Source organism: Panthera onca, chromosome C1, assembly GCF_046562875.1.
Source record: "Panthera onca isolate mPanOnc1 chromosome C1, mPanOnc1 haplotype 2, whole genome shotgun sequence".
Classification (NCBI taxonomy): domain Eukaryota; kingdom Metazoa; phylum Chordata; class Mammalia; order Carnivora; family Felidae; genus Panthera; species Panthera onca.
The window spans coordinates 124665765-124685854 of NC_138346.1; the positions used below are offsets into that span (position 1 = coordinate 124665765).

General features: G+C 40.0%; 1 protein-coding gene across 2 annotated transcripts in view; it reads right to left on the reverse strand.

The window, feature by feature from the left end:
• MAGI3 (membrane associated guanylate kinase, WW and PDZ domain containing 3) overlaps window positions 1-20090 on the reverse strand; it is a 246412-nt gene that overhangs the window by 23339 nt on the left and 202983 nt on the right. For both annotated transcript variants that reach the window (XM_060622702.3, XM_060622704.3), the window contains exons 9-15: window positions 16564-16752; window positions 13693-14298; window positions 12431-12462; window positions 10210-10366; window positions 8001-8092; window positions 5871-6063; window positions 3132-3320 (exon numbers count right to left, since the gene is read on the reverse strand). In XM_060622702.3, coding sequence (XP_060478685.3) covers window positions 3132-3320; window positions 5871-6063; window positions 8001-8092; window positions 10210-10366; window positions 12431-12462; window positions 13693-14298; window positions 16564-16752 — 1458 coding nt within the window. The remainder of the gene's footprint in view (window positions 1-3131; window positions 3321-5870; window positions 6064-8000; window positions 8093-10209; window positions 10367-12430; window positions 12463-13692; window positions 14299-16563; window positions 16753-20090) is intronic.

Consider the following 20090-nt stretch of genomic DNA (forward strand, 5'->3'; position numbering starts at 1 on the left):
AAGATTGGTCGGATTGTTCTAGTCTTGGCATTTACAGCAGTACTATCAAAACAGTTAAAAATAGCAAAGAGACTGATAGGTCACTTCTGAACACTCTCTGAATGGACTGGGAAATTTTCAAGGTAACCCCGCAGAGTACACATCTTGAGTCCTGCCCTGCTTTTGTTGGTATACAAAGTCCATAGGCATTTGCCATAAGACCAATTTAATCATCTTCATTCATCTTTGGCCTAAATCTGACTCCCGAACTGCCTTGTCCAGCTGTGGAGATCACTTGGGTGCTCTTAAAACACTCCTTTCAGGAAAAGAAAGGACAGTAGCTGGAAATGTCCCCTCTCAAAGAATCCTTTGCGACCGGAACTGAAAAGTATACGATAAGAAAGACAAACACTAAAACCTGTGAACTACTGGCGAAGCAGAAACTAGCCAAGTCCCTTTTCATCTTAAATAGATGTCTTTTCTCGGTGCTCCATTCATTTAGCATTTACACAAGCTGGGTCCAGGGCAGCAAGGGTGCCAGACCCAGATCTCTGATCTTCGAAAAAGTCATCGGCAGAGAATCTCAGAATTTCATAACTGGTGTCAGAAATGCTACCGGGAACTCTACTTGTGATAAATGTCACCAGAAAACACATTTAATCAGAAGGAAGAAATAATTTTTCCTGAACAGAATACCAATCTATACCAAGACAAGGTCCATAAAGAATGATCCGTTCTGACAGGTTTCCTGCCTTTTCACCTGTGCTAACTCTGGTCTCAACACACCTTTTTCTCTGTGATGCAGTCTGCAGCCACTGCTCAGTCTTTGTGAGTGAAAGCTCCTCACCCAAGCCTCCCCCCAGGCTCCCCTTCCATCTATAAGAGATGAATGGGAGTCCAGGAAGAATGCTTGCAGGGCTCAGCATTCTGTGAGATTATTAACTAGCAGTTCAATGAAATTACCAATTCGGGTTTTGTGCCAATGACTGAACATCTCAAGTACTTTACATAAAGTTCATGGACACCCGAAGCCTAATTTACCATTCAGGTTGATAATTAATGAGCTGCAAACACTCATTTCCTACATGAGCTGCTGCCTCAATCTTACATTTTAATTGGGCTTTCTTTCCCATCTCATTACTCAAGTATTGATAAACTTTTTAAAATTTCTTAAAAAAAAAAATCAAGAGACAGTAGACTAACAACTTTATGAATAACACGACAGTGACAACAGCAGCAGAAGCTACAACAAGCAACAGCAGCTAACATTTCTTGAAGGTCCGGGCTAAGGGCCTCGCACGCATTACCTCCTTTGATCCTCAAACCCCCACGAGACGAGAAGTGTTACCGTCATCCTCATCGTAACAGAGGAAATTGGAGCTCTTGGAGGGTAAGTAATTTGCCCAAGATCAGACAGCTATTAAAAGACACAGCGGAATCTGAATCCAAGTTTGCCTGATTACAGAGCCCAACACTTACCGACCCTATCTTACACAGCTATCTCCCTCTGTGAGACACAAAACCATCAAGATAGTAAGAGACAACTACAATGAACAGGTGTAAAAATGTTTGAAAAATTTAAATGTAAACAGATACACACAAATAAAAAGAATTACTTAATGTACATTAAAATGCAATATAAATTTTAAATACAAACTAAATAAAAATGGTAAACATATTTAAGGAATGCAACCTATTTTACTGATTTCTTCTGTATCGCTTTGTTTCATGGTGCACACTAGCCTCCTCCCCTTCCCCTAATTTCTGCAGTCCTAGAAAAGGAGTATGTTCGGTAGAAAAAGCAGTTAGCAGCTATGACACCGAGCAGTAATCTTGCACTATTTTTGTTCATCTGAATGCGTGGGATTATTGTATGGCATTAGAATAAGAATATGGTTCTCTGAAACGGTTATTTGGTTTGGGAAATACTGGTTTCCAGTGATACAACATAAAATCCCCCCAAACCTGCTTTCTTTCATTTTTCTAACACAGGCCACATAATCATCCTCAGAGCATCAGTGACAGTTCCGAGTGTTACCATGGCAACTGCTTTTGGAAAATGGAAACTAGTATCAGTGAGCAGTGACCTGATACTATAGTAATAACTCATCCATGCCACAGAATCTTCTTCCTTTACACACTTGCATTAATTTTAGCAAGATTTTTGCAAATTGGTTTGGCCCACAACACTGCTGAAAGGGTTTCCTTCTTTTTCAACGATTTTAGTGGCCGTCTAGTCTAAGAGGATCTCACTACTCAAGATATACTCAAATCCACTGGCAGAGAGAGGAGCACATTTTCCTGTGCTCAAAGATTTTTTTATCATTTGACTTGGAAAAATAGTTACCCAGACAAGTCTGATAGAAAAAAATCTCAAGTGTCTGGTTCTCATCTTATATTCATTTGGATCTTCTAATTGTATTTAAAGATGATTATTTCTCAGAAACAACATTTAATATGCTGAATCTTAACAACCCTGAACATATTAGAGGTAATTCCTCCTTTGTTGAAGGAATTAGTATATACATGCACCCTTCCCAGATGACAATATTCTGTTAAACTGGGTTCAGGATATTTAGATTAATTTTTAAAGTTCTGACAAAATTTTTACTTTTCAGTGAAGCATATATAAAAGATAAGCATGCCTCTTGTCACTCCAGAAGGTTCCTTTATAGTTGGAATATGGCCATTGTTATTAAATAATACAAAAGGACCATTTAAGACATATTTGGGTCAAGATTCTTCTATTAATCTATTTTGCTTCTTCTCAACTGCTTCTAGCATTTAATTCACTTCTGCAAACACAGTTTCTCCCAATTTAAAAAAACCCTACGCCTCCTTATTTTAAAAGACTTAGTATTGTCCTTTCACTGAATCTACTAGGGCACGCTCCTAATATACCGCCACAATATAATCTTGGCGCAAAGTGTGCTGCTAAGACTTATTTTATGGAATCTGAGATGACAGATTAACCTGCAGCCTGGAAGTTTGGTTCGGACTAGCCGGTGTTGAAAATAAAATATTCATCATTCTTAAAAAGGTAAGTCTCTCAGGCAATTCATACATGATTCCTAATTAGTTTCACAAAGCCCACAGGGAGACTCAGAACACTGCAATTGCAGGGAGGCACAATCGGAGATAGCAGCCCTTACCTCCTGGAGGGGGTTTGTTTTTGGAGGTGAGGATGACGAAGCCAAATCCTTCATTTTCTTTTCGGTGCAAGACTACATCGTAGGCCTCCTGCGGAGCAGGCCTGGCTGGGACCTCTGCTCGGTTCAGGCGGGGAGAGCCATTCTGGGTCGAAAGGAAGGCTTGAGAGCTGTCATCCTCAGGTTGTTTCTCTATAATAAACATGACCAAGTATTTCTAGAACATCATAATTTTTGTTAACTTAAGTGTTTTTGTGCTAGGATTCTCACAGGAAAATGTGGTTTCAAATAACATCTAGGATAGAAAAGCAACCTCCCCATGTGAGCTCTGGCCATCTTAGATGAGACTCAGATTGAGTCTGTCTGACATCTTAAACACTTTTAAAGTGTGTACCCGGAAGAATTATATGTTTTCTCATTGCAAAGGAAGCTTTTCAAAGCTTTCATCAAAGTTCCTGGTAAACCAATTCTTCTTGAAACTGTTTTCATTCCAGCAAGATTTTGACCAGTAATTTTAACAAAAGTTGGTAATGAAAACTGACACAGTAAACTTCCTTTTAAAATCAACTGTAGGGGCGCCTGGGTGGCTCAGTCAGTTAAGCGTCCGACTTCAGCTCAGGTCATGATTTCGCGGTCTGTGAGTTCGAGCCCTGTGTCGGGCTCTGTGCTGACCGCTCAGAGCCTGGAGCCTGTTTCAGATTCTGTGTCTCCCTCTCTCTCTGACCCTCCCCCGTTTATTCTGTGTCTCAAAAATAAATAAATGTTAAAAAAAATTTTTTTTTAAATAAAATCAACTGTAAATATGACTTCGTGCTGTGACTACCACTTGTGATGTTGGGGAGGCCAGTGCATCAGGGCAGAGGTGCCCCCCGTTATCAGCTGAGAAGTGAGCTGTCAACATAGGATTTGTCTTATGCAATGTGTCTTCAACTTCAGTTTCCTGATGGATGAGATCAGATGCGCTAACCATCAGCAGCCCTACTCCTCCCCCATCCAGCAGATAACAGGCTGTCCACATGAACAGCCAATTCTCCTAGGCAGAGAACAGGTCATACGAATCCCCAGCAAATGGAGAGTTAACGTATACCTTTCTCTCCTACCCAATTACGTCATCAGAATCAAGAAAGAATGACATAACTTAGTCCTGATTAAAAAAAGGGCAGGGGCGCCTGGGTGGCTCAGTCGGTTAAGTGGCCGACTTCGGCTCAGGTCATGATCTCACGGTCCGTGAGTTTGAGCTCCGCGTCGGGCTCTGTGCTGACAGCTCAGAGCCTGGAGCCTGTTTCGGATTCTGTGTCTCCCTCTCTCTGACCCTTCCCCGTTCATGCTCTGTCTCTCTCTGTCTCAAAAATAAATAAACGTTAAAAAAAAATTAAAAAAAATAAAAATAAAGAAAGGGCAAATTTTGTGCCATAATTTGATACAAACCATCATTAACCATCACCACGAGACACTGCCATTAAGGAATATCCATTTATAAGGGCTCTTCTGCCTCAAAATCTACATGATTCAGAGATGACGTTTTAGAATTTCAGCAAAGTGCCACGAATGTCCAATCATTAATGAAACATAAAGGGGCTTTTGGTTTTTGTTTTTGTTGCATAATGTATGGTTACAATGAATTAGCTAAACGCCTCCAGTAATATCAAACCACTATAAAACGTCTTCATGAGGCTTCCCAGGACAGAGCCAACCTCTCGTACAACATCACATTTTTTACTACATGTGGTTCTGTTCTGACTCCAGCATCACTGCAACACTGCATGAAAACCTGTATGCCTCTCTAAATGTCCGATGTTTATGAAAACAGGCCTTTATCTTGGATGTTGCAATCAAAACCACAGTGCCTCATTTTTTAAGAGTAAAGCAAATATTCATCAGGTCAACAATCATTCACTGATGTCTACTCTGCCGGGAAGGCACTCTTTTATGTGCTGGGGATACAGCAGTTAACTAAATGGATAAATACCACTACCTCTATGAGGCTTACATTCTTATGCTACCGGGTAGTCTTTTTAAAATTTTAAAAAGTGGCAAGAATTCACTTCTCAAAATTCCGATGTGATATTCACAAAGCTATTGATGAGAAAAATGCACTTAGAGCCTCGTATCATGGTTTAGACCCCAGGCTCTATAATTAAACTCCTGTCTTAATCCTGGCCCTACTGTTCACCAGCTATGTGTCTCCCAACCTTTCTGTGGGTAATTCTAAAACTGAATAATGACAGTATTTACATCACAGTGTTATAAAGACTAATTAAAAGAATCCATAGGTCTGAGATATAGTAAGCAACTCAATAAATGTTTTTTAATGTTAAATTACATTATATTATAACTTCTCAAGTAGAAGCATTCTATCCTCTGAATATTTAGGAATTCATCAGGATCCAAAATCTTTTGACATTCAGCTAATGGGATATCTTGGTATGACTAAAACACTGTATCTAAGAGAACAGATTTAACCCGGTGCTCCCATCTACAATACCACGTTGGCAAAATCTGCCAACACATTAACATAATCTCAATACGGAGGCCCAAAATTTATTTGTTTTTTGATAATAGTCTTTCTGGATTCTTTTGACCTTACATGGCCTTCCACAATGAGGCCCTGGATCATACTAAATGGATTATCTCAGACAGTATTAAACCTAATAAAGGAACCTGCAAAACTACATCATAGAAAATGGGCTAAGTCTCTTTGTTTCTTTTTGAACCTATCAGAGCAGGAACAGGTTCACATACCACCATAGAAGATCTTTCTTCTGACGGTTAATAGCACTTGGCCATTTCGAGCAGCCGTCGTCATGAGGTCTAAGACTTGTTTGTGTGACTTCCCTTTAACAGGAATCCCATCGATGCACATCAGTTCATCAGCTGCACGGAGCCGGCCATCTTTCTCAGCTGCGCCCAGAGGAATGATGGCCCCAATGTATATCTGATAAGATAACAAAGTGTAGGTTGGTCTCTACAGTCAACTAAGAGCTACTATGATCCTCAATAGCTATGTTAAGGACTTCCTGACTCAGTACTATGCAAACCAACATATTTTTGCAGTTCAACTATGAACATTTATAGAAGGGGGTTATCTTAGAAAGTGACCATTCTACAAAATGGCACTTCAGATAACCACACTACATGATCTCTTCTCGATCTTTGGGGTTGAATAAAAACAAGATAGAAAATGCAAAGCTGTTTAATAACTTAAAAAGTACCACTATCAGTTCCATCAATACTACAAAACAAATACATTAAACTCAGAAAATGCACTCGTGCAGAGTAGCTCCTAAAAAGTAAAAAAAAAAAAAAAAAAAGAAAAAAAAAAAGGATATTGAATGCCATCAGCTAAGATTTTCTACACGCTGTTCACAGCAACTGGGATCATTCTTAAGATATCCCCAACACATATGGTGATCAATACAAATTCAGTATATACAGCAGAGAAACATTTCTTATTCCTAAGTCTCAAAGCAGTAAATATCTTAGGGAACAGAGTGGTCTGAGGTCTACTTACATCTAGGTAAACAGATTTGGCTCATTTTGCTTGCCGGCAATTAAAATCCTGAATTATTAGGCTAGTTTCAGAGCTGTTAACACCTGACATTTAAGAAAAAGATTTGTCCCAAGTTGTTTGAGACAAATTCTTAAAATATCTTAATCAACTCTATGGGTATTAACAAAATAGGAACCATTAAAATCAAATCACATCTTCCACCAAGAACAATCAAGGTATATCTGCCCTGTATAGGTTGACCTGCCTTAAGCTTTGTCTCTGGTGATTAACTATAACCAATATGACTAATTAGGACACATTTATAATATATAAATCAAATGTTCTATCCAGAAATGGAAAGAAGCATGTCATTTTAAAAGATTATTGTTCCTCACCTAACTTCCAAGCACAGTAAGAATGTCTTTCTTACATTATACAGAAAAAACATAAATCTGTTCTCAAACTCCACAAAGCACATTACTTCTTTGTCATTCAAACTAAGGGCCAAACTTAAAAAAACAGAACCCATTACATTTGTTCTCTAAACTTTAGGTGAGAATCGTGTCTAAAGTTCTAGGTTTTGGGGCGCCTGGGTGGCTCAGTCGGTTGAGCGCCGACTTCGGCTCAGGTCATGATCTCGCGGTCCGTGAGTTCGAGCCCCGCATCGGGCCCCTGTGCTGACAGCTCAGAGCCCGGAGCCTGTTTCAGATTCTGTGTCTCCCTCTCTCTGACCCTCCCCCATTCACGCTCTCTCTCTGTCTCAAAAATAAATAAACGTTAAAAAATAAATAAATAAAAAAAAATAAAGTTCTAGGTTTTAAAGGCTTTATAAACATAACCCTTCTGCTTTCTGGACAGAAACACGACTTATTTTATTTTTCCCTAGTTTTATACGTAGAGCGGATGGAATGGTATGCAAGGTACTGAGCTTGAAAATGTCAACCCACTAATGAGGGCAGGTGATATGATGTACGCAGCCTCAGGCCAACTGTTTACAGAGCATTCATTCAAAGGACAGACTGATTGTGGCAAACAGGATGCTAGATTATAGGTTTCTGAGAGAAGGCAAAGGTCTTAAATTTTGTTTAACAGAGGCAGGGGGAAATAAAAATTGAAAATAATGAACTGCAGCACATAGTGGAATACAGAAATTAATTACTGCCCAATTTCCAGCTGACATATTCAGTTCTTGCCTCAGCCACACCAAGGTCCCTGAGAAACCATGACACTAAGAAAAATGCAGTTCCTCCTCACGTTAATGACACGGGTAGAGAAAACCAAAATCTTATCTAAAAAAGTCAAATAAAGCAAACACTATACTCTTCCAAACAGCTACTTAAAGATTCATAGGAACGGCCAAATTCCAAAATATCTGAACTTACAGACTGGTCCGGCCCCTCGCCTCCCAGTACCCGGAAGCCAAACCCCGACTCCTGCTTCCGAAGAAAAACATCCAAGTCTTTGGTGTTTGGTGCTAAGGAAAACCAGAAAATATAAAAATAAAGAAAATGAAATACTTGCATTTATTTTAAAAAGGTTAAAATAAAACAATGCACTTATGTAGTAGGATACTATGATAGAGTTCAATAAACTGTAACCTCAGAACTTTCTGGTATGTGAAAACTTACACAAGAGCATACCACTATTGCAAAAAACAAAACAAAAAAAAAATCAATCGTAAGTATTTTTTTCCAGCTCTAAAGAAAACTGTGCATCGAGATAGCTCGGGAACATTTACCCCTACCTTCCATGTACTCAGCTTTACTCTGCCATTAAGCCCTAATGCCTTCCAAATCAATGTTATGATATTAAATTCAGCATCATCCAATTTAAGTTTGATGTTTGAGAGGTGCAAATTATGTACATTAACATCTGGGCAAATCCTAGGAAAAGAGAGCCCATAAAATGCCTTAATTCTACTCCTGAACTAATACCGTTGTTTCAGAAAAGCATCCCATATTCACTTAGCCTAATGGTGCAAAATGATATTATTTTAAAAGAAAATGACTGCTAATACCTATTATCAGCCCCATTTTCTGGCTGGGAAAACTGAGGCCTAGGTACGTGGCCTAGTGTCAGCAAATAAATGGCACAGCTGAGATCTCGACTTAGCTTGATTTCTAGGGTCCAGGCTCTTAACTCACGCTATTCTGCCCCCAAAGGGTAGGTCCCATTCACCAGAATATTAAGTCAGGGAAATCTACTTCATGACTAAAATAATTTGATTGTCAAGAAAATATTCGTGTTATTCACAAAGTAAGAAGTGTTTTCTAGAAATATGTCGGGGAACTATATAAAAACAGAGATACTGCATGGGGTAAATCTTGATAATGTTCCTTAGAAGCAGTCTCTTTTGAGAAATAATTTCTATCAGAATACAGAACTTTAGAGATAAAACTCTTGAGCCCAACTCAGTTACTTTATATGGAAGGCCCAAAGGGACTGAGGAGTTCATATTAATACTAAGAATGTATAAGGCTATGAATGGGAAGTCAGAAGAAAAGGATTCTCCATAGTTATACTAATTTAAATTATTGCTTTGCTGTGCTGTGCTTACATCTGGTTTTCATCTTTCTAAATACGGCCTGGGCCTATTCAGGATAAAGACTTACAGTTGGTTAAATTATTATGAAGTCAATTATATACGATATTTCCACCTGTGTACATCATTTCTAAGGTAGATTTAGATCTGCTTCTTAAAAACAAATTAAAAAAATTAAACCTAGTTAATCTGCAATTTTACTTTGGAAACGATTTATCATTTTAAGTAAATCAGCACAAAAATGAACTTCTGCCTTATGCACTCTCTCTGCGCACCCCTCTCAGCTGGATTCCTCTGACCTCGTCTACCCTGGTTTCCTCCATAGGCTGCACACGCTCTGATTCACCACCCCTCATACTCCTGCCAGGAACATCTCTTTGAAACACAAGTCCACGATGATCATCCCGGCAGTGAAACTATTCCGTGGCTCTCTATCGTTTCTGTGATGGACTCCAGCTCCCTTGGAATGGTCGACTCCGTCCTCCCCAACCTGTTCCTGCTCCCCTCTGCTCTCCCGTGCCAGCTGCACCCAGCCAAACCGGGCCACTGGCAGGACCCAGGCCATGCAAGGTCAATGTGCAAAGGTTGCTCCTGCTTCCTTTCCCTTTTCATCTGCCTCATGAACACCTCTCCGTCTTTGAAGACTTGTTTCAGGCTTAACCTCCTATCTGAAGCAGTATCTGACACTTCCTACTACCCACAGTGGTAAAATTGATTGTTTCCTTCTTCAGATCCGTGTGAGGCTGGTTTGTACTTATTTATTTTCCATGTAGGTTTAATTATCATTTTTGGTTGCACAGCCTATGGACCCTGTTTATCTCTGTATTCCCATCACCGACTGTGTGTTAGGTAGATCGTAGGCACTTAATCCCTGGTTTTGGAAAAAAGTGAGTGAATGAGTGTTGAATACAAATGGAAGAAACCCAGAGTCATATGAACATGGGGATGAAGGAATAACTTTTCAATATGGTTTGGGAAGGTCCCAGTTTTTTAGAAAATTCAAATTTATTTTGTCGCATGCTCTCCTGAAATATTCCACAACTACTTACGTTTATCTTCATATAAAGTCTTAGATTTCAGGTAGACCTCAGAAGGATCCAATTTCGGGGATCCTGACCTGATAATGCTGGGTGGAAAAGGCATAGGCTGGGGAATGGGCTCATTTATGGCCTCCAAACTTCCTGAATTTTCCTTTTTATCTGTTTTCTGAAATGGAAAAGGGCCTTACTTAGTATGTGTTTAAAACCAGATGGTTGATTAGTTCATCAAACTATTGTGTGACCCGGGTATGTCAACTGATTATAGGTGAGCAGGTGGCAGGGTCAAAGCCACAGCATATTTGCAGTCTTGTCAGAATTCACCTGCATAGCCGTGTGTGCTTGATTAAAACATATTTTACTTAACTTAGAAAAAGTTTATAATGATGTCAACGGAAGGGCCTGCATTAGTCCTACGTTTACATGACCTTGCCCTTTTCTCCACCACCAAGACACAAGCTGACTTTGAGAAAATGGACACAGGGACACAACGCAGCACTGCTGGGCGGGAGGGAGGACCTTCGTGAAGGTCTGGATCGGCCCCACCGCCCCCACTCCCTCCATTTAATTCCCCGTGAAGATGTCTGAGATACCATGCTTTCTGAGAAAATGGAATAGGAAGTGTTAACTCTAACTCGGTACAAAGAGGACACTACGAATCCCCTGCGTGGCCGATTCAAATACGTGAAGGAGAAACGCACCACGCCAGGCAATCCAGCAAGGGAAAACGGGAGCATGTTTTCCTGTTTTTTCCAATCTGACAAAACTTTCCCAGAATAACAGCCAGGCAAAAGGATTCAATAAAATTTTAAAGATGAGATCCAATACACAGCCGAAGAAAATAAATATGGGTTTGAGAACAGCTGGTTATTCTGAATAATCGCTTGCGGGGGGTGGGGGGGAGAGAGGGGCAGGGGGGAGATTATAGATGTTTGCGAAAAAATAATGCTGAGGAGGATGGAGCACCGGGGGCAGCTTATGAGGGAGTGATATGAGGACAGTCGCTACGAGTGTTGTTCCCGGGGGCACCCTTCACTGATCCAGACCCGGTCGGACGGCAAGAAGAGGAGGGCGGCCTCCTCCCCCCTCCCCCACACGTCCCAGGATTCTGTCAGAGTAGGCACAAGGTCATCAGTTAGAAAGCTTTGGGGTCACCCTGGCTGCTCTTGGCGTCTATTATGAAACAGACTGGCAGCACAGAAGTTAAAAACAATGACTAGGGGAACCAGAGAAACCTAGGAGAACACAGTGCAATTTTAACTAAATAGGCAGAAAGCATTTCTGTTCACACTGGCTGTTAAGTGGTACAGTCTATAAAAATGCAGAATGTTTCTGTCCTTTTGATCCATGAAACAGCAAATTTGTAGAGGGTCCTATCCGGTGGACTAGCATTAATGCATTTTCTATCTGATGGTCCTTCCTTTAAGCCTGTGCTTTCTGGTTATGGAAGACCATCTTTCATTAGGAGATGACAGGCTCCCAATCAAGCAAACCAGAACTAAATTAGGTTTTAATACATAATTGTCTTTATATCCACACCCATATAATTGTGCGTATTCTGGCAGCTACATGTCTGCACCTAGCACATTTTCTTTCCTGGCACTGTTTGCCGTGCCCTTTTTTAGGTCTTATTTGCGATACAGGTCCTTAAATAGGCTACTCAGTTATTCAGAAGAACGCCAAAGAAAATGCTGTTTCAAGTCTGACAGCCTTTCACTTTGATAACAGGCAGATTGGGCACCGAGGCCCCAATTACTCTAGAAAGTCTTGTTTAGTCCATTGTAAGAAGGTTCTCTCAACGTGGGTATTTATGGTCCCCGTGAAATGACATGAACCTCCCACTTCTCTTTGGGCATCAGGGAAGAAGCAACAGTTTTTATTCTCTGCCCTAACATTCAGCCCCTCCTTACCCTTGCTCCTCTGAGACGCAAAGAGAACAGAAGGACCCCTAAGTAGGCACTTCATTGTGTTCACGTTTCACCATTTAGAGGACAGGGCTGTTGGGAGTGTGGGCCTCGAGTTTTCCTTCAATAGAAATACTTCCCCGGGAAAGCACACCTCCTCTCTAACTCACACGCTTCCCCAGAGCTTCTGATACAAGCCCAGGGCAGAATGCCTCCTCACTTCTCCCAGTCGATAATCACCACCACGGAGGGCTGCTCTTAACGGAGGGGAACGTGGCATCTCTTTTGCTGTGTTGGGAAGAAGGATTTGAGGACCACTGTATACTCACCATCTTGGCAGTTTTAGTTGGTGAAGGAGGACCTTAAAAAAAATGAGCCAAATTTTAAAAACAGAAGAAGCATTCCCAGATCACAAGTACTGCTCATGTCTATGATAAAACTAGCTTCAACTTTTAGTGGGCTAGTAAATTCTATGGCCAACGCCCTCTATGTGCCAGGCATTGTACATATATTATCTCATTTCATTTTTCTGACAATCCTAGGCATAAATGTTACTATAGATCAGGTAAACAAAGACTCAAATAAATTATATTACTTCCTTATAGCACAGAACCAACACGTAGCAAGGGAGGAAATTGACATCAGTCCTATCTGACACCAAACCCTGGTCTCTTTGTTGTATTTGTTGGAACCCTGGATAACTCTCCAGCACTCACAGGGGGAATCTTCCCCCAGCTCTGAGCACATTCTACAGTATCACCCAGAGAAGAAACAAAAATAGTTCAAAGAAATGAGAACAGTGAAAAACATCCCAATGAAGTTCAACTGCTCATTTGCCTCAAAAATGAAAACTAAAAGCCAGAGAGAGAAGTGCGAAGGGCTAAATTTTATTCTTTCAAATACTAGTCGTTCATAGGTATGGATTTACGAAAGCCCATCAAAATCCAACTTTATGATTAGTCCTCGGAACTGGATTTATGTCTGCGAGCAGTTCAAGTCAGCTGATGACCTTGGAAAATAAAAATTATATTTCTCTCACATGAGTACTGTGGGATTTAATTAACATTTACGGACAGATACTAAAGCTTAAGATAAAAGCCTTATGAGCACCAGCTATCATGATTGCTTTTACAGAACAGATTAATACACCATCCAACATTTTGCGTATTCACAGAGACGCTAGCTCTTTGAAAACATCTTCGGTACATTACAGAGGTCCAGATGAAGTACCACTGGTTGAAAGCGTCTATTTCTATTACTGTCATCAACAGAGAAGATGCAATGAAGAGGACACGTTTCATTTGAAGCAGCATAATGCTGCGACTCTCTCTCATCACGAAAGCCGTAAATCAGATTTTAAAGAGAATACGGAGGGAAGAAAATCCATCACGGACACAAATGAAACCACTAATAACTGGAAAAACTGCTGAAGATACTGCTTACGGAAGCAGGCAGACGGAACCTTAAGGAAAATGCACACTAATTACCAGTTAAGTCGGCTGGGAAAAGAGGGATTCTGCCCTGGAAGGAAGGACGATTAACAGATATAAATGCATGAACAATGAAGCATTTTCCTTGTGCTTTTACTCACCTCCTCTCAAGATAAGCAATGGTACATCTGCACCTACTGGAAACTGCTTTAGCACCTCTACCACTTGGAGATGTGTTAAATTCTGCACATTTTGATGGTAAATTTCCTTAATTATATCCCCCTTCTGTAGGCCTTGACACCACTGACTATCCAATATCATTTTGACCTTCTGTCCTGTTGGGCTGTCAGCAATTGCAAACCCAAAGCCTTTAGGGCCCTTAATCAGAGGGATAGTCACTAGTTCAGGCTGGGAGCTGCCTGATGATGCCATCGATGCTCTCTGCTCGCTCGGGTCTGATGGTCCATTGAGACGGTCACTGATCAAGGCGTGTCCCGGTTTTCCATTCTGGTCCAGAACCACTGCTCCTGACTTAAAATCCTGAGTATTCACACAAGTCTCTCCCTTGGTTAATGACTGTCCGTTGATGACAGGCGTAGCAGCAACAATGTCCACAACAGGATCTTCATTGTCGTCAGGGAGTGGATACCCACGACATAAAGTGAGGTTTACATACTGATTGACAGGTACCAATTGAAACATCTGGACAACATCTGCATGGGTGTGACCAAGGACACAGTTGCCATTGATGTCTACAATAACATCACCTGCGAAGACACAATCGTGTTCAAAACATTAAAGCCACCAAAGTAAGTTAATTTTCTGTTGGAGGAGGAACAATAATCAATTTATCATCTAAATCTGAATTCTGGAACCCTCTTGCTATTCATTAACTGCTGAAAAGACAGATTTTGAACACAGACACGTACGTCATTCTCCCTTCTGTGGTTCTTCTCTAAAAAGAATACAAATGTATAAAACCTTAATTATCTCTGCAGCAGAGTTATGACCTCAAGCTCAAGGGAATCATTTGGAAAATAACTGTAGATTCACACTGTCACTGTTAGTATATCCTCTGAGTCATACCTAAGCAGTCACACAAAGCTAGGCATGGAGTAGATATTCAGCACGTGGAAGAGGAGGAAATAATTCCATCAGCTACTCGTACAAACAGGCGATCTTTAAATACCACCTTATTTCTTCATTTTAAGAGGCCATTAATTACAAGGTGCTAACAAATTCTTCCTAGTTTGAATAATGTAGGCCTGAAGAGGAGAATAATGTAAAGTTATGAATCACTTTGCCTTTAGCATCCCTTCTTTTCATAGAGATTTTCAATTTATTGTACTCAGACTTCAAAAGGAGAAACATGCGACAAGAAAACTCAACACAAGTGAAGAACGTATTATTTAAGACACCGAAAAGTCAGCTAAACTAATTCTTGTAAAATTCGGTTTTGCTTTCCTGATATACATTACTCCGACCACTTTGTTCCAGAATCATTGCTACTTGACATTCATCAGCAGGGAGGTTTTTTTTAATGTAGCCTTAACTTTTAAAATCTGTCCTCTAATGTCTCATCCATTTGCTGTTTTTATTTGAATGTGATGATTTAAAAGGTTATTTGCCAAGTAAAGATGCTTTAATTTGTCCTGATTGCACGTAGGCTTTGAAACATCAACACGAATGGTATTTAAAAACAAATGTGAGTGTGCAGAAACTTGTTTCATAATCTATGAAGACACAGAAATAATTAGACTAATAAGAAACAAAGTTCTGACGTTCCTCCCCTGGTAAAAGTTTCCAGAATGTTCACAGGAAGTATTGTATTGCTATGCAAATTAGACATCAGTTTTAGACATATCTGCATCTATATTATGAAACAGCATACACAAGAGCTACAAAATGTTTTGTGGACAAAATATTACAGAAGTCAAGACTGAAAGCTTAAAAATTTTTACTGTTAACTTTAATCTCTAGAGTTTGTTACTCTCATAAATCAAGAGCGAAAATAATTTTCCTTATAAATATAACTTTTGATTATTTTAAGTTTTCTTGTTTTAAGTCTCTGTCACTTAAATGGGAAAGCAGAATATGAGAGATGTCATATCCTAATTGAAAATAAGTTGATATATGCCATCAAAAGTCCTATGACAACTGAACTGTCCAAACAGGGGACTCACTTGCATGGTGTATGAAATATCAGAAAAGTCCAGCAAAACGGCACAAGAAACAACCTCAGTGACACAGTTAAATCTTTCTGGAAAAAGGTGCTTACACCTCCCCCACAATTGTAACTGGTCTTGAACTTCCTCTAACCCCCTCAGCCATAAAAACTGCCAGGCATATAAAAATATCTGACAATTACCAAGTAAAGACTTGGGGAAAACTATACAAAAGACAAATTTACACAGCCCTGTAAAAACGGTAATTTCATGTCCGTAATTCTTAACATGGGAGTTTAATTTTACTAACAACCAATAAGACTGAGGAAGCAAAAACAAAACAAAACAAAACAAAACTTGGGAAAATTTGTGGGACATCATTTGTTTGATAATCACTATAAACATCACAATGGATCATTTTCCCCAAAGATTACAGGTAAATATTAAATAGTTCCAAAAGTACCCTATATCATCAAAGAAAAACAACCAGTTTTCTGAGATGATTAACAAATCTTTATCTTAGCACAAAGAGCTGTCTCAAGGTGATACAAATTACTCCAAAAAATTAATACATTTCATATGTTTTTTCCAAGTTTGCACTTACTTGTAAAAAATGGCCCTCTCTCAAAATTACTACGCACTTAAAGGATAAACTATTTTCATACAGGAATCTTCCTACCCTGTTGTATAATTTAGTTTTCTCTCTCTCTCAACTATATATATGTAGTATACACATGTAGTTAGAACATATGCAAAATATATTTATTATATGTAAGTTTTATAAATGTATGTATAAACAAAACCTTTTCACTATAGTTTTTGTTGACAGTATCATTACTCTTCAAATAATTCTGAAAAATTTGCTACCTGGTGCAATTTTCCCATCCTGAGCTGCAGGACCATCTTTCAGCACATTTTTCACTTGTAGGAACTCATCAGGCCTATCTCCACCAATAATGGTAAAACCAAATCCCATTGTGCTTTTCTTCAATGATGCTCGAATAAGGATGCCTTTCAGCTGTGATGGATCTCGAGTAAAGTGGGATTTTTCCATATCTGTACCAAAATAAGAAATGGGTTTGAGAGTGAAAATACAATGAAGATGGCCCTCAAAGTCAAACTTTCAAGACAGTCTATATAAGTAGAAGAAATCATGAAAGAAAGCACATTAGAGAGAATCTAATACTATGAAGCAGAATTTAAATTAGTAAACTATAAATCACTTGAAAAAAAAAAACCTTAGCCAATTTCATTTCTCTTTTATAGGACTCTTCTACGTTATATGAAAGGTAAAAACACCTACTTTATCACCCCCTCATTGCCCAATTTGTTTGTCCTTTTTCTCATCCCAAAGAGTCCTTCATATGAAGTCCAAATGAGACACCTGAGGGACCACCTTTATTATTAAATTCCTTAAAGTCTTGGACATCATTCAGCCATACATTTCATTTAAAAAAGCATCTACTGAGCTCTACTGAGAAAACACTGTTCTAGGAAGATGAAGGCAACTGTCACAAACTTATGAAAAAGAATATACTGGGAACTTTTTATAATTCACAACTCAGGCTTTCTGTAGCCTTCAATTCGTATATGATGTGAAGGCATGAATCCCTGACCTCCCAGTAAGTAGCTTCACATTTCTTTCCCTTTTATTCATGTTTAGTAAATACTGTAGGAAGAAAACAAACATAGCTCCATTAAAAAGCCTATTTTTAGAGGTTTCCTCAGATGATCCTAAAACTAGAAGTGATCCATATTTGCAAATAGCACCACCCTTCTCTCTCCCCTCCTCTCCTTGACCACGGCTGTCATTAGGGCACTTTGAGAACCGTGAAAGGGTCAAATGGTGCAGAGTAAGAGCTTACGAAGTGTTGTTTAAATGAACTTTTGAAATGATAGTCTAACATTTTCTGTCAAATATGTAATAGTTTATTGAGATAAAATCACATATGGTAGAACTCGGCCATTTAAAGTGTACAAGTCAATGCTGTACCCCCGTCACCACCACCCGATTTTAGGAAATCCCCCCACCCAAAGAAAACCCCATGCCTGTTGCGGCCACTCCCCATTTCTCCCTAACCTGTGCTCACACCCTAGTGTTTGGCAATCACTAATCTACTTTCTGTCTACAGCTTTACCCAAACTGGATGTTTCATATAAGTGGACTCATATAATATGTGGTCTTTTGAATGATTTCTTTCACTGGGCATAATGTTTTTGAGGTTCATCGGTAAGTTTTAGCATGTGCTAGTACTTTATTCCCTTTTTATTGCCAAATGACGGTCCATTGCAGGGATATATTATATTTTACTTCCCCATTTTTCAGTTGATGGACATCTGGGTTGTTTCCCCTTTTTGGCCATTATGAACAATGTTGTTATGACCGCTCGTGTACCAGGTTTTGTGTGGGTACATATTTTCAGTCCTCTTACGTATATGCTAGGACTGAAGTGCAGCCATTGCCATAAACATAGAGTAACTTTGTTTAACATTTTGAAAAACTGCCAAACTTGTCCAAAGATCCCGCACCATTTTATACTTCCACCATCACGCAGGAGGGCTCCAATTTCCCTGCTGTGTTGCTAACACTCGTTACTGTGGGCTTTTTGATTCTAGCCACTCCAGTGGGCATGAGTGGAATCTCACCGTGGTGTAGATGCTCATTTCCTTAGTGACTTAAATCAGCAAAGGTGACTAGCTTCATACACGGCTCGCCCTCAGCACTAGCGTCCAGCCCAGACCCATTTGTAAGTGGCTGCTGCGGCCCCTCTTAAAAAGGCTTCGAAGAGACATGCGTTAAAGCTCGTTGTCAGTTACAAAAGAGTAATCTTTGTGGCTGCCCCATAGGGTAGCACAGACTGTGCAGTGTGCAACCAGCTCCCTCAAGAGACAGGGCTGCCCTGAAAATACTGACAAAGGCAGGCTTGGGGTGGGAGTAGGTCTACTTTATTTGACATGTTCTTCCTACTGAAGATCTCTTACTGATCTCTTACAAGTGAAAGCACTTGACATGAAAGAAGGAAAGGAAAGGGAAAAGGAAAAGAGAAAGAGAAAGAGAAAGAAAGAAAGAAAGAAAGAAAGAAAGAAAGAAAGAAAGAAAAGGGGAAGGGGAGGGGAAGAGGAAGGGGGGAAGGGGAGGGGAAGGGGGAAGGGGGAGGGGAAGGGGAAGAGGAAGGGAGGGGAGGGGAGGGGAGGGGGGAGGTAACTAATTCATGGGATTGTTATAGGGATTGAACTAGATAAAGCATCAAAAGCACGGGCAACAAGGCCTGACAAACAGTAAGCGCTCAATAAATGCAGATGACCACAAACACATACATGCTGTCTAAAGAAGGAGGTTCCTGGCTTACAAACGTGAATACTTCTCCATGTGTCAAGCATATCGTTGGAATGGATGCATCAAACAACTGCAAGATGCTATCAAGGCATCTGAAGAGGGACTGTAATATTAATAACCTTGCAGAGATATTGAGTCTTAGATGAGAAGATGTACACAAAGCATCCAATCGAGTACCTGACCCAGTATCTCCAATGAACGGTAGCCATCATTCTTCCAGAACTTCTATCGCTTCTAGGAAGCTTTTCTTGCCCTTCTCATAGTCAGATTTAATTTTTCTCTCCTTCGTTCCAACTCTCTCCTTTGTTTATGTCTGTTATCATACTGTACTAAAATTAGGTGTCTAGTTCCCTGCCTAAACTGTGAACTCCTGAAAGACAAAGGCTGAGTCATTCTTCTTCTTTTAATGCCCAGCTCATAGGAGAGAGCCTGGTTATCTAAATTAATAGCATGTGCATGGTCCCTGCCCTCAAGGAGCTTAGAGTTTAATGAGGGAGAAAAAAATCTCCCTTGACATGTGCTATGAACACATGGGCACTCACAAACCGTATATTATAATACAAAGAACTCTGAATTTAAACTCCGTAAAACTAGGTGCAAATTCGGGCTTGACACTCACTGTGCTTCTAAGCAAAAGGCTTATCTCTACTAATGTCTCTCCTGTGCAATGGGGATTCATGTTTCCCTCCAGTTAGTATCCTCTGTTTACCCTCTTTCAGTCAAAGCTATAAAAACAGTGGACTATACCCATCGTCTCTGCTTCATCACCCACCATTCCCTCTTCCTTCTGCTGCATTTTTACTTCTTTTCCACTTGCTCTTGCTAGAGTGACAGATGACCTCCATATCGTCAACCTCAGCATACACTTTTCAATTTCCACCTTTCTTGACTTTTCAGCAACATGGGACACACTCAACTTCTTTTGGAAACTCATTTCTTCTCCTGGCTGCCTCCACCTATGGCCGCATCTCTTGTTACTACCCCACAAATCTCCCATGTGCTAGCCATTCCTATCTGTTCTTTGGCCCCTAGACCACCATTTCATGCACCTATAGTT